Source organism: Scyliorhinus torazame, chromosome 16, assembly GCF_047496885.1.
Source record: "Scyliorhinus torazame isolate Kashiwa2021f chromosome 16, sScyTor2.1, whole genome shotgun sequence".
NCBI classification, from domain to species: Eukaryota; Metazoa; Chordata; class Chondrichthyes; order Carcharhiniformes; family Scyliorhinidae; genus Scyliorhinus; species Scyliorhinus torazame.
In genome coordinates, this window is record NC_092722.1 from 198,687,194 (window position 1) to 198,700,084 (window position 12,891).

General features: G+C 54.3%; 1 protein-coding gene across 2 annotated transcripts in view; it reads left to right on the top strand.

Annotated features, from left to right (window-relative positions):
- Positions 1-12,891, top strand: part of arhgap19 (Rho GTPase activating protein 19) — a 64,289-nt gene that overhangs the window by 12,021 nt on the left and 39,377 nt on the right. For both annotated transcript variants that reach the window (XM_072479765.1, XM_072479766.1), the window contains exon 2: positions 6,239-6,498. In XM_072479765.1, coding sequence (XP_072335866.1) covers positions 6,239-6,498 — 260 coding nt within the window. The remainder of the gene's footprint in view (positions 1-6,238; positions 6,499-12,891) is intronic.

Consider the following 12,891-nt stretch of genomic DNA (forward strand, 5'->3'; position numbering starts at 1 on the left):
GAGGGGAGGAGTGGGGGATAGTGAGGGGAGGAGGGGGGATAGTGAGGGGAGGGGGGATAGTGAGGGGAGAGTGAGGGGGGGGGATAGTGAGGGGAGGAGGGGGATAGTGAGGGGAGGAGGGGGATAGTGAGGGGAGGAGGGGATAGTGAGGGGAGGAGGGGGATAGTGAGGGGAGAGGGGATAGTGAGGGGAGGAGGGGGATAGTGAGGGGAGGAGGGGGGATAGTGAGGGGAGGAGGGGGGATAGTGAGGGGAGGAGGGGGGATGAGAGGAGGGGGGATAGTGAGGGAGGGGGGGATAGTGAGGGGAGGAGGGGGGGGATAGTGAGGGGAGGAGAGGGGGATAGTGAGGGGAGGAGGGGGAGATAGTGAGGGGAGGGGGGGGAATAGTGAGGGGAGGGGGGGATAGTGAGGGGAGGAGGGGGAGATAGTGAGGGGAGGAGGGGGATAGTGAGGGGAGGAGAGGGGGATAGTGAGGGAGGAGGGGGAGATAGTGAGGGGGGATAGTGAGGGGAGGGGGGATAGTGAGGGGAGCAGGGGGATAGTGAGGGGAGGAGGGGGGATAGTGAGGGGAGGAGGGGGATAGTGAGGGGAGGAGGGGATAGTGAGGGGAGGAGGGGGATAGTGAGGGGAGGAGGGGGATAGTGAGGGGAGGAGGGGGGATAGTGAGGGGGAGGAGGGGGATAGTGAGGGGAGGAGGGGGATAGTGAGGGGAGGATGGGGAGGGGGGGATAGTGAGGGGAGGAGGGGGGGGATAGTGAGGGGAGGAGGGGGGATAGTGAGGGGAGGAGAGGGGGATAGTGAGGGAGGAGGGGGAGATAGTGAGGGGAGAGGGGGGGATAGTGAGGGGGAGGGATAGTGAGGGGAGGAGGGGGAGATAGTGAGGGAGGGGGATAGTGAGGGGAGGAGGGGGGATAGTGAGGGGAGAGGGGGGGATAGTGAGGGGAGGAGGGGGGGAGGGGGGGATAGTGAGGGGAGGGAGGGGGGAGATAGTGAGGGGAGGAGGGGGGGATAGTGAGGGAGAGGAGAGGGGGATAGTGAGGGGGGGAGATAGTGAGGGGGGATAGTGAGGGGAGATGGGGGGGATAGTGAGGGGAGGAGGGGGGGATAGTGAGGGGAGGAGGGGGGGATAGTGAGGGAGGAGGGGGAGATAGTGAGGGGAGAAGGGGGAGATAGTGAGGGGAGGAGGGGGGAATAGTGAGGGGAGGGGGGGGATAGTGAGGGGAGGAGGGGGAGATAGTGAGGGGAGGAGGGGATAGTGAGGGGGAGGGGGGGGAGATAGTGAGGGGAGGGGGGGGATAGTGAGGGGAGGAGGGGGAGTAGTGAGGGGAGGAGGGGGGATAGTGAGGGGAGGAGGGGGGATAGTGAGGGGAGGGGGGGATTTAGTGAGGGGAGGAGGGGGGGATAGTGAGGGGAGGGGGGGTATAGTGAGGGGGAGAGGGGGGATAGTGAGGGGAGGAGGGGGGAGATAGTGAGGGGAGGAGGGGTGGGGGGATGTGAGGGGAGGAGGGGGGTTGGTGAGGGGGGATTGTGAGGGGAGGTGGGGAGGGATGAGGAGGGGGGATAGTGAGGGGAGGGATGGGGGGGATAGTGAGGGGAGGAGGGGGGGGATAGTGAGGTGGGGGATAGTGAGGGGAGGAGGGGGGATAGTGAGGGGAGGAGGGGGGATAGTGTGGGGAGGAGGGGGGGGATAGTGAGGGGAGATTGGGGGGGATAGTGAGGAGGGGGGATAGTGAGGGGAGGAGGGGGGATAGTGAGGGGAGGAGGGGGGGGATAGTGAGGGGGAGGAGGGGGATTGTGAGGGTGTGGAGGTGGGGTTAGTGGGGGTGGAGGGGGGGATAGTGTGGGGAGATTGGGGGGGGTTAGTGAGGAGGGGGGGTGTTGAGGGGGAGGAGGGGGGGGGGATTGTGAGGGGAGGAGGGGGATAGTGAGGGGAGGAGGGGGGGATAGTGAGGGGAGGGAGGGGGGATAGTGAGGGGAGGAGGGGGGGATTGTGAGGGGGAGGTGGGGGGTTGTGTGAGGGGAGATGTGGGGGGGGATTGTGTGTGGGAGATGGGGGGGGATAGTGAGGGGTGATGGGGGGGTTGTGGAGTGGGGGGTGATAGTGAGGGGGAGGAGGGGGAGATGTGTGAGGGGAGGAGGGGGGTTAGTGAGGGGGGGGATAGTGAGGGGAGGAGGGGGGATAGTGTGGGGGGGATTGTGAGGGGAGGAGGGGGATAGTGAGGGGAGGAGGGGGATAGTGAGGGGAGGGAGGGGGGGATAGTGTGGGGAGGAGGGGGATTGTGAGGGGTGGTGGGGGATAGTGTGGGGAGGTGGGGATTGTGATGGGAGGAGGGGGATTGTGAGGGGGAGGTGGGGGATGTGTGGGTGTGGAGGGGGGGTGGGGTGGGGGGAGTAGTGTGGTGGGGGGGGTTAGTGAGGGGAGGAGGGGGGGTTGGGGAGGGGGGGTTGGGTGGAGGGGGGGGTTGTGAGGGGGTGGAGAGGGGGTTGTGTGGGGGGGATAGTGTGGGGTGGTGGGGGAGATAGTGTGGGTGGGAGGGGGTGATAGTGAGGGGGAGGTGGGAGATAGTGAGGGGAGGGGGGGGGGATAGTGAGGGGAGGGTGGTTGTGTGGGGGATGGTGGGGGGGATAGTGTGGGGGAGGTGGGGGTTTGTGTGGGAGGTGGGGGGTGGGGTGGGGGGGGTAGTGAGGAGGGGGATGTGAGGGGGAGGTTGAGGGGGATAGTGAGGGAGGTGAGGGGGATAGTGAGGGGAGGAGGGGGAGTAGTGAGGGGAGGAGGGGGAGATAGTGAGGGGGTGGAGGGGGGAGATAGTGAGGGGAGGAGGGGGAGATTGTGAGGGGAGGTGGGGGAGATTGTGAGGGAGGGGGGGGAGATGTGAGGGGAGGAGGGGGTGATAGTGAGGGGAGGTGGGGGAGATAGTGAGGGGAGGGGGGGATAGTGAGGGGAGGAGGGGGGGTAGTGAGGGGAGGAGGGGGGGGATAGTGAGGGGAGGAGGGGGAGATAGTGAGGGGGGGGATAGTGAGGGGGAGCAGGGGGATAGTGAGGGGAGCGGGGGGGATAGTGAGGGGAGGAGGGGGATAGTGAGGGGAGGAGGGGGATAGTGAGGGGAGGAGGGGGATAGTGAGGGAGGAGGGGGATAGTGAGGGGAGGAGGGGGATAGTGAGGGGAGGAGGGGGATAGTGAGGGGAGGAGGGGGATAGTGAGGGGGAGGAGGGGGGATAGTGAGGGGGAGGGAGGGGGATAGTGAGGGAAGGAGGGGGATAGTGAGGGGAGGAGGGGGATAGTGAGGGGAGGAGGGGGATAGTGAGGGAGGAGGGGGATAGTGAGGGGAGGGAGGGGGATAGTGAGGGGAGGAGGGGGATAGTGAGGGGAGGAGGGGGGATGGGGAGGAGGGGGGATAGTGAGGGAGGGGGGATAGTGAGGAGGGGGGGATAGTGAGGGGAGGAGGGGGGGATAGTGAGGGGAGGAGGGGGGATAGTGAGGGGAGGGGGGGATAGTGAGGGGAGGAGGGGGAGATAGTGAGGGGATGGGGGGGATAGTGAGGGGAGGAGGGGGGGATAGTGAGGGGAGGAGGGGGAGATAGTGAGGGGAGGAGGGGGATAGTGAGGGGAGGAGGGGGGATTGGGGAGGGGGGGGATAGTGAGGAGGGGGGGATAGTGAGGGGAGGAGGGGGGGGTAGTGAGGGGAGGAGGGGGGGGGGATAGTGAGGGGAGGGATAGTGAGGGGAGGAGGGGGGGATAGTGAGGGGAGGAGGGGGGGGATAGTGAGGGGAGGAGGGGGGATAGTGAGGGGAGGAGAGGGGGATAGTGAGGGGAGGAGGGGGAGATAGTGAGGGGAGGAGGGGGAGATAGTGAGGGGAGGGGGGGGGAATAGTGAGGGGAGGGGGGGATAGTGAGGGGAGGAGGGGGGGGATAGTGAGGGGAGGAGGGGGCATAGTGAGGGGAGGAGGGGGAGATAGTGAGGGGAGGAGGGGGGATAGTGAGGGGAGGAGGGGGGATAGTGAGGGGACGGGGGGATAGTGAGGAGGAGGGGGGATAGTGAGGCGGAGGAGGGGGGAGATAGTGAGGGGGGGAGGGGGGGATAGTGAGGGGAGGAGGGGGGGATGAGGAGGGGGGATGGGAGGAGGGGGGGATAGTGAGGGGAGATGGGGGGGATAGTGAGGGGAGGAGGGGGAGATAGTGAGAGGAGGAGGGGGGATAGTGAGGGGAGGGGGGGATAGTGAGGGGAGATTGGGGGGGGGATAGTGAGGGGGAGGAGGGGGGGATAGTGAGGAGGGGGATAGTGAGGAGAGGAGTGGGGGATAGTGAGGGGAGGAGGGGGGATAGTGAGGAGAGGAGGGGGGATAGTGAGGGGAGGAGGGGGGATAGTGAGGGGAGGAGGGTGGATAGTGAGGGGAGGAGGGGGGATAGTGAGGGGAGGAGGGGGGATAGTGAGGGGAGATGGGGGGGATAGTGAGTGGTTCTGGTTCAGCTGGCCTGGTTCGTTGCCGAGCACCAAGTCCAATATGCCCCCCCCCCCCCTTAGTCGGCCTATCTACATATTGAGTCAGGAATCCTTCCTGTACACACCTGGCAAAATCTGCTCCATCCAAACCATTTGCACTAAGGAGGTTCCAGTCAATATTAGGGAAGTTGAAATCACCCATGACAACAACTCTGTTACTTCTGCACCTTTCCAAGATCTGCCGCCCAATCTGTTCCTCCATCTCTCTGCTGCTATTGAGGGGTCGATAGAAAACTCCCAATAAAGTGACTGCTCCTTTTTGTTTCTGACTGACTCAGTAGACAACCCCCCTCGACTACCTCTTTTTCTGCAGCTGTGATGCACTCCCTAATTTAACAGTACCACTCCCCCTCCTCTTTTACCTCCCTCCCTATTCTTCTTAAAACATCTAAACCCCGGAATATCTAACAACCATTCCTGCCCCTGTGAAATCTATGTCTCCGTAATGGCCACAACATCGTAGTTCCAAGTACTGATCCATGTCTAAGTTTATCTCCCTTATTCCTGACACTCCTTGCATTGAAACAGACACACTTTAACCCATTCCATTCCACTGAGTGCAACTTTGCCCCACCAACTGTCTATCTATCCTCACCAAATCGCTGCATACTATTTCTGCCTGTTCAACAGCTACCCTCTCCTCCGATCCATAGCTCTGCCAAACTAGTTTAAACGCTCCCGAAGAGCTCTAGCAAACCTCCCACCCAGGATATTGATGCCCCTCCAGTTTAGGTGCAATCCGTCCTTCATGTGCAGGTCCCATCTTCCCCAGAAGATATCCCAATGATCCACATATCTAAGCCTTCCCTCCTGCATCAGCCCTGTTGCCAAGTGTTCAGCTGCACTCGCTCTCTGTTCCTTGCCTCACTTGCACGTGGCACCGGTAGCAATCCTGAGATTACTACTCTGCTTGTCCTGCTCTTTAGGTTCCAATCTAACTCCCTAAAATCACTTTTTAGATCCTCAACCCTTTTCTTAGCTATGTCGTTAGTGCCTATGTGCACTACTACTTCTGGTTGCTCCCCCTTAAGAATCCTGTAGACTCGATCCAAGACATCCCGGACCCTGGCACTTGGGAAGCAACATGCCTTCCGAGAATCTCTTTCGCAACCACAGAATCTCCTATCCATTCCCCTAATCATTGAGGTTCCTATCACTATTGTTTTTCTATTCTCCCCTCTTCCCTCCTGAACCACAGAGCCAGGCTCAGTGCCAGAGACCTGGCCGCTAGGGCCTTTCCCCGGTAGGTCATCCCCCCCCGCCAACAGCATCCAAAATGGTGTACTTGTTTTGAAGGGGAACCACCATGGGGGATCCCTGCATTGTCTGCCCGTTCCTTTTCCTTCCCTGACTAACCCAGCTACTTTTGTCCTGCACTTTGGGTGTGGCTACCTCCCTGTAACTCCTCTCTATCACCCCATCTGCCTCCCGGATGATCCGAAGTTCATCCAGCTCCAGTTCCCTAACGCAGTCTCTGAGGAGCTGGAGTTAGGTGCACTTCCCGCAGGTGTAGTCAGTGGGGACACCATTGGTGTCCCTCTCCACCCACGTCCTACAGGAGGAGCATGCACCTGCCCTAGCCTCCATCCCCTCTGATCTGAGTTCCCAAAGAGATTTAAAAGGAAAAAATGCATTTGCATGTGCGTTCCTTGATTCATGCTGTATGGTGGGTTAAATTCTGTCAGTTTTTCCCAGAATCCTGGGTGCTGAAGACGGTTTATTTCTCTTTCTGTCAGGGACACAAGTTGTAGCATTGTGATCAGCAATGAGCCGTTACTCCGCAGTAAACCCATCATCTTCAACCCAGACTTCTTTGTGGAAAAACTTCGCCATGAGAAGCCGGAAGTGTTTTTGGAACTGGTTGTGAGCAACCTAACACGTCTCATCGACCTGCCCGGCACTGAGTTTGCACAACTAATTGGTGAGGAGGAGCCCAGTTTACCCAGCACCACGAGTTCTAGCTTCTTCCGCTCATTCAACTTCCTGAAACGTAAAGGTCAGTGCCAGTTTTTGGAGAAGTCGGAACAAATTTCCCAGTTGCTCTCAACATTCTCCATTCCGACACATGCGAAATAGGAGTAGGCATTTCGGCCCCTCGAACCTGCACCGTCATTCAATAAGATCATGGCTGATCTATTTGTGTTTCAAATTTGGCGCTTCCATCTACCCCGATAACCTCTGATATATTCTTTTGCCTGACAAGAATCTATCAACCTCTGTCTGTCTATCACTATCTACACTCGCATCGCTACCCTGCAAAACCATCTACCAATCCATAATTAGCAATGATATTCCTGTTTCTATTTGCAGCAGTTGCACCTGGTGTAAATGAATCTCACCAGGGGCCCTTCGATCTGCTCCATTCATGACAGAATTCATGCTACAGTTCTCTGTGTGGCTGTGCGAGAACAGAATCAGGTATAGAGCATTATTACGTGGCCTGTAAAAATTATTTATTTGTTCATGGGATGTGGACATCGCCGGCCAGACCAGAATTTATTGTCCATCTGTAATTGCCCATGAATATACGAAGCTATGATACGGTGGTGGTGAGCTGTCTCCTTGACCTGTTGGTGTCTATGTGGTGTAAATACACCCACAGTGCTGTGAGGGACAGAGTTGCAGAATTCTGACCCAGTGACAGTGATGGAACGACATTATGTTTCCGAGGCAGGATGGTGTGTGGCTTGGAGCAAAACTTCCAGGTAAGCGGCTGCTGCTCATGTCCAAGGTGGTAGAGGTTATGGCTGTCGAAAGAGCCTTGGTGAGATGTTGTATCGCATTGTGTAGATAGTACACATTGCTGCCACTGTGTCTGTGGTGGGAGGAATGAATGTTCAAGGTGGTGGATCGGGTACCAATCAAGAGGGCTGCTTTGTCCTGGATGGTGTTGAGCTTCTTGAGTGTTGTTGGAACTGCACTCACCCAGGAAAGTGGAGAGTATTCCAATGCACTCCTGATGGTGGATAGGATTTGGGAGTCTGGAGGTGAGTTACTCACCGCAGAATTCCCAACCTCTGACCTGATCTTGTAGCCACTGTATTTATATGGCTAGTCCACTTCAGTTTCTGGTCAATGGTATCCTCCAGGATGTTGATAGTGAAAGAGTTAGCAATGGTAATGCCATTGAATGTCAAGGCGAGATGGTTAGATTCTCTTATTGGAGATGTACATTGTCTGGCACTTGTGTGTTGGGAATGTCACTTCCCAACTTCCCACTTATTTTTTCCCCCTTGTTTCGCTCTGTGACTCCCATGGATTCCCTCCTCCCCATTGTGTGTGTTCTTATTTGTTTTCCTCTACCCTCCTCTCCCCACCCCCTCTCTCTTCCTAGCCGCTGTATGCTTCAAAAAAGGCTTGGAATAGGCTGATGAATTGCCCCTATACTTTGTGGGAGCCCTCGTCCAACTCTCGGATGGTGTGCTTGATCTTTTCCGGGTGGAGAAATTCCGATAGGTCTGCTAGCCAGTCTGCAGCTGTGGGAGGTGCTGCTGATCACCAGCACTTCCCACTTATCAGCCCAAGCCTGTATATTGTCCAAATCTTGCTGTACATGGGCACGGACTTGCTGTATCAGGGCAGCACGGTAGCATGATGGATAGCACAATTGCTTCACAGCTCCAGGGTCCTGGGTTCGATTCCGGCTTGGGTCACTGTCTGTGCGGAGTCTGCACATCCTCCCCGTGTGTGCGTGGGTTTCCTCCGGGTGCTCCGGTTTCCTCCCACAGTCCAAAGATGTGCAGGTTAGGTGGGTTGGCCATGATAAATTGCCCTTAGTGTCCAAAAGTGCCCTTAGTGTTGGGTGGGGTTACTGGGTTATGGGGATAGGGTGGAAGTGTTGACCTTGGGTAGGGTGCTCTTTCCAAGAGCCGGTGCAGACTCGATGGGCCGAATGGCCTCCTTCATAGAAACATAGAATATTACAGCGCAGTACAGGCCCTTCAGCCCTCGATGTTGCGCCGACCTGTGAAACCACTCTAAAGCCCATCTACACTATTCCCTTATCGTCCATATGTCTATCCAATGACCATTTGAATAACCTTAGTGTTGGCGAGTCCACTACTGTTGCAGGCAGGGCATTCCACACCCTTACTACTCTCTGAGTAAAGAACCTACCTCTGACGTCTGTCTTGTATCTATCTCCCCTCAATTTAAAGCTATGTCCCCTCGTGCTAGACATCACCATCCGAGGAAAAAGGCTCTCACTGTCCACCCTATCCAATCCTCTGATCATCTTGTATGCCTCAATTAAGTCACCTCTTAACCTTCTTCTCTCTAATGAAAACAGCCTCAAGTCCCTCAGCCTTTCCTCATAAGATCTTCCCTCCATACCAGGCAACATTCTGGTAAATCTCCTCTGCACCCTTTCCAATGCTTCCACATCCTTCCTATAATGCGGTGACCAGAATTGACGCAATACTCCAAATGCGGCCGCACCAGAGCTTTGTACAGCTGCAACATGGCCTCATGGCTCCGAAACTCAATCCCTCTGCCAATAAAAGCTAACACACCGTACGCCTTCTTAACAACCCTCTCAACCTGAGTGGCAACTTTCAGGGATCTATGTACATGGACACCGAGATCTCTCTGCTCATCCACACTGCCAAGAACCTTACCATTAGCCCAGTACTCTGTCTTCCTGTTATTCCTTTCAAAATGAATCACCTCACACTTTTCTGCATTAAACTCCATTTGCCACCTCTCAGCCCAGCGCTGCAGCTTATCTATGTCCCTCTGTAACTTGTAACATCCTTCCGCACTGTCCACAACTCCACCGACTTTAGTGTCATCTGCAAATTTACTCACCCATCCTTCTACGCCCTCCTCCAGGTCATTTATAAAAATGACAAACAGCAGTGGCCCCAAAACAGATCCTTGTGGTACACCACTAGTAACTGGACTCCAGTCTGAACACTTCCCATCAACCACCACTGTTTTGTCTTCTTCCAGCTAGCCAATTTCTGATCCAAACTGCTAAATCTCCCTGAATCCCATGCTTCCGTATTTTCTGCAGTAGCATACCGTGGGGAACCTTATCAAACGCTTTACTGAAATCCATATACACCACATCAACTGCTTTACCCTCATCCACCTGTTTGGTCACCTTCTCAAAGAACTCAATAAGGTTTGTGAGACACGACCTACCCTTCACGAAACCGTGTTGACTATGTCTAATCAAATTATTCCTTTCCAGATGATTATACACCCTATCTCTTATAAACCTTTCCAAGATTTTGCCCACAACAGAAGTAAGGCTCACTGGTCTATAGTTACCGGGGTTGTCTCTACTCCCCTTCTTGAATAAGGGGACAACATTTGCTATCCTCCAGTCTTCTGGCACTATTCCTGTTGACAAAGATGACTTAAAGATCAAAGCCAAAGGCTCAGCAATCTCCACCCTAGCTTCCCAAAGAATCCTAGGACAAATCCCATCCGGCCCAGGGGACTTATCTATTTTCCACCCTTTCCAGAATTGTTAACACCTTATGAACCTCAAGCCCTTCTAGTCTAGTAGCCTGAATCTCAGTATTCTCCTCGACAACATTGTCTTTTTCCTGTGTGAATACTGACGAAAAATATTCATTCAGCACCTCTCCTATCTCCTCGGACTCCAAGCACAACTTCCCACTACTGTCCTTGACTGGCCCTACTCTTACCCGAGTCATTCTTTTATTCCTGACATATCTCTAGAAAGCTTTAGGGTTATCCTTGATCCTACCTGCCAAAGACTTCTCATGTCCCCTCCTGGCTCTTCTTAGCTCTCTCTTTAGGTCCTTCCTGCACTGTAAATTCTATGATCTATGACTGCTTCAGTGTCTGAGAAGTCAGGAATGCTGCTGAACATTGTACAATCAGCTGTGAACATCCCCACTTCTGACCCTGTGATGGAGGGAAGATCATTCATTAAGCAGCTGAAGGTGGTTGGGTGAGGACACTACTCTGAGGAACTCCTGCAATGTCTGGGGCTGAGATGATTGACCTCCAACATCCATAATCATTTCCTTTATGCTAGTATGATTCCAACCAGTGGTGGGTTTCACCCCCCAATTGCTATTGACTCCAGTTTTGTTTGGGCTCCTTGATGACATGCTCCGTCAAATGCGACCTTGATGTCAAGAGCAGTCACTCATCTCATCACTTGAGTTGAGCTCTTTTGTCTATGTTTGGATCAGTGCTGTATTGAGCTCTGGTGGAACCCAAGCTGAGCGTCAGTGAGCAGGTTTTTTTCCATTCATTTATTGGATCAGGCATAAAATTGAATGGATTGGGTACCCCTGGAACCCGCCCACCCAAACCCAGAAGCAATTTCACAGTTGGGAGGACAGGGACCTATTAAGACCTTTTAGTGGCCACTTAAGGGCCTTTTCCTGCCAGCCTCAATTTTTAGGCTGGCGATTGAGGGTAGGGTGAGAAACAGAGAAAAACACTTTTCCATCTCTGGCAGGAAGTGGGGTGGGGTGTCTCAATCTGATGGCCCCTTCAGTGTTGGGGTACTTTCCCCTCTGTTACCTTGGAGCACCGGGCTTCCGGGTCTGGCCACTACAGGGCTGTGCCTGGCTGCATTGGAAAACTGTTGGCCAATCTGATTGCCTGACAGCCCTCACACAGATGGTATTTCTTTCCAAGGATGGGCAGAAGACCCGCCCACTGCCAATTAATGCTCGAGCGAGTGTTACATGGCAGTGGGCCTTTGAGAGTTGGCGACAGCGGGTTATGCACCGACTCTAGCGAGCACCGATCGCTCACCAGCCTTCAAATTCTACCCTTGAGCTGATAATTGGCCGGATTGGATTTGCCCTTTTTTGTTTACAGCGCATACCTCTGCAATTTTCCACATTGTCAGATAGATGGCAGTGTTGTGGCTGTACTGGAATATTTTACCCAGTTATGCAGGTAGTTCTGGAGCAGAAGCCTTCAGTATTATTGCCAGAATGATATCAGGGCCCATAGCTCTTGCAATAACCAGTACTTTCAGCTGTTTCTTGATATCACGCAGAATGAATCAAATTGGTTTAGAAACTGGTTTCCGTGATGCTGGGGACCCCCGGAGGAGGTTGTGATGGATCATCCACTCGGCATTTCTGGCTGAAATTTTTTTCTTTTTAAATATATTTATTCCAAAACAGAGACCAAGTACAACTCACTGAAACCATCAGAACAATCAAATGTAGTGCAAACAGTTCATCATTTTACATCTTGACAAAAGTAATAGGAGCATCACTAAACAGAAAAGAAGTAACTTCATGCCCCCAAGTCACCCCCCACCCCTCCAGCTGCTAGCCACAAGCAGGTCCTTAAAGACAATGATGAACTGCTCCCACATGAAGCATAACCCTTCTTCCCCTCTGGTGGCAAATTAATTTTTTTCCAGCCATAGAAATTCTGTCCAGTCCGAGGCCCTAAGTGGTGCTGCGGACCTCCATCTGAGCAAAATTTGATGCCGGGCTCTCAGGGAGGCGAAGGCCAAGACGCTGGCCCAATTCCCCGGCCTGATACCCCAAATACTGCCACCAGCGGCAATAGCTCCAACCTAATCCCCAAGATCTCATACATGGTCTTGAAGTACGAGGTCCAGAAATTGATCAATTTGGGGCAGGACCAGGAGATATGGGAGTGATTCGCTGGCACCATTCGCATCTATCCTCCACCCCAGGGAAGAACCCACTCCTGCGCACTCTGGTCTGGTGCGCCCAATGTACCACCTAAATTGTATCAGGCTCAGCCTGGCACATGAAGAGGTGGAATTCACTCTGTACAAAATCTCACTCCAGAGCCCTCCCTCCAGCTCTAGACCCAATTCCTCCTCTCACTTCCTTGTTGTTTCATCTAACAGAGTCCTTGCCTCCAGCAACTGCCCATATATATTTGATGTCCTCCCTGCTGCCAATTCTTCCCGAGATAGCATCTCATCCAGTAGTGTAGGTTTCAGCAGCCGGGCAATGCAGAAACCCACCCTGCGAAGGAAGATCCGTATCTGAACGTGCTCCCTCTCTGGTGTTGAAATTTCTCCATCAACTCCGCCAGTCCCGCAAACCTACCGTCCACATACAGGTCCCTGAACTTCTCGACACGCTTCCTCATCCACATTTTGTTTACAGCCTTAGAATAAAAGGGAGTCACTTTAGAACAGAGATGAGGAGAAATTTCTTCAGCCAGAGAGTGGTGGGTCTGTGGAATTCATTGCCACAGAGGGCGGTGGAGGCCGGGACGTTGAGTGTCTTTAAGACAGAAGTTGATAAATTCTTGATTTCTCGAGGAATTAAGGGCTATGGAGAGAGAGCGGGTAAATGGAGTTGTAATCAGCCATGATTGAATGGCGGAGTGGACTCGATGGGCCGAATGGCCTTACTTCCGCTCCTATGTCTTATGGTCTTATTACATCCATCCC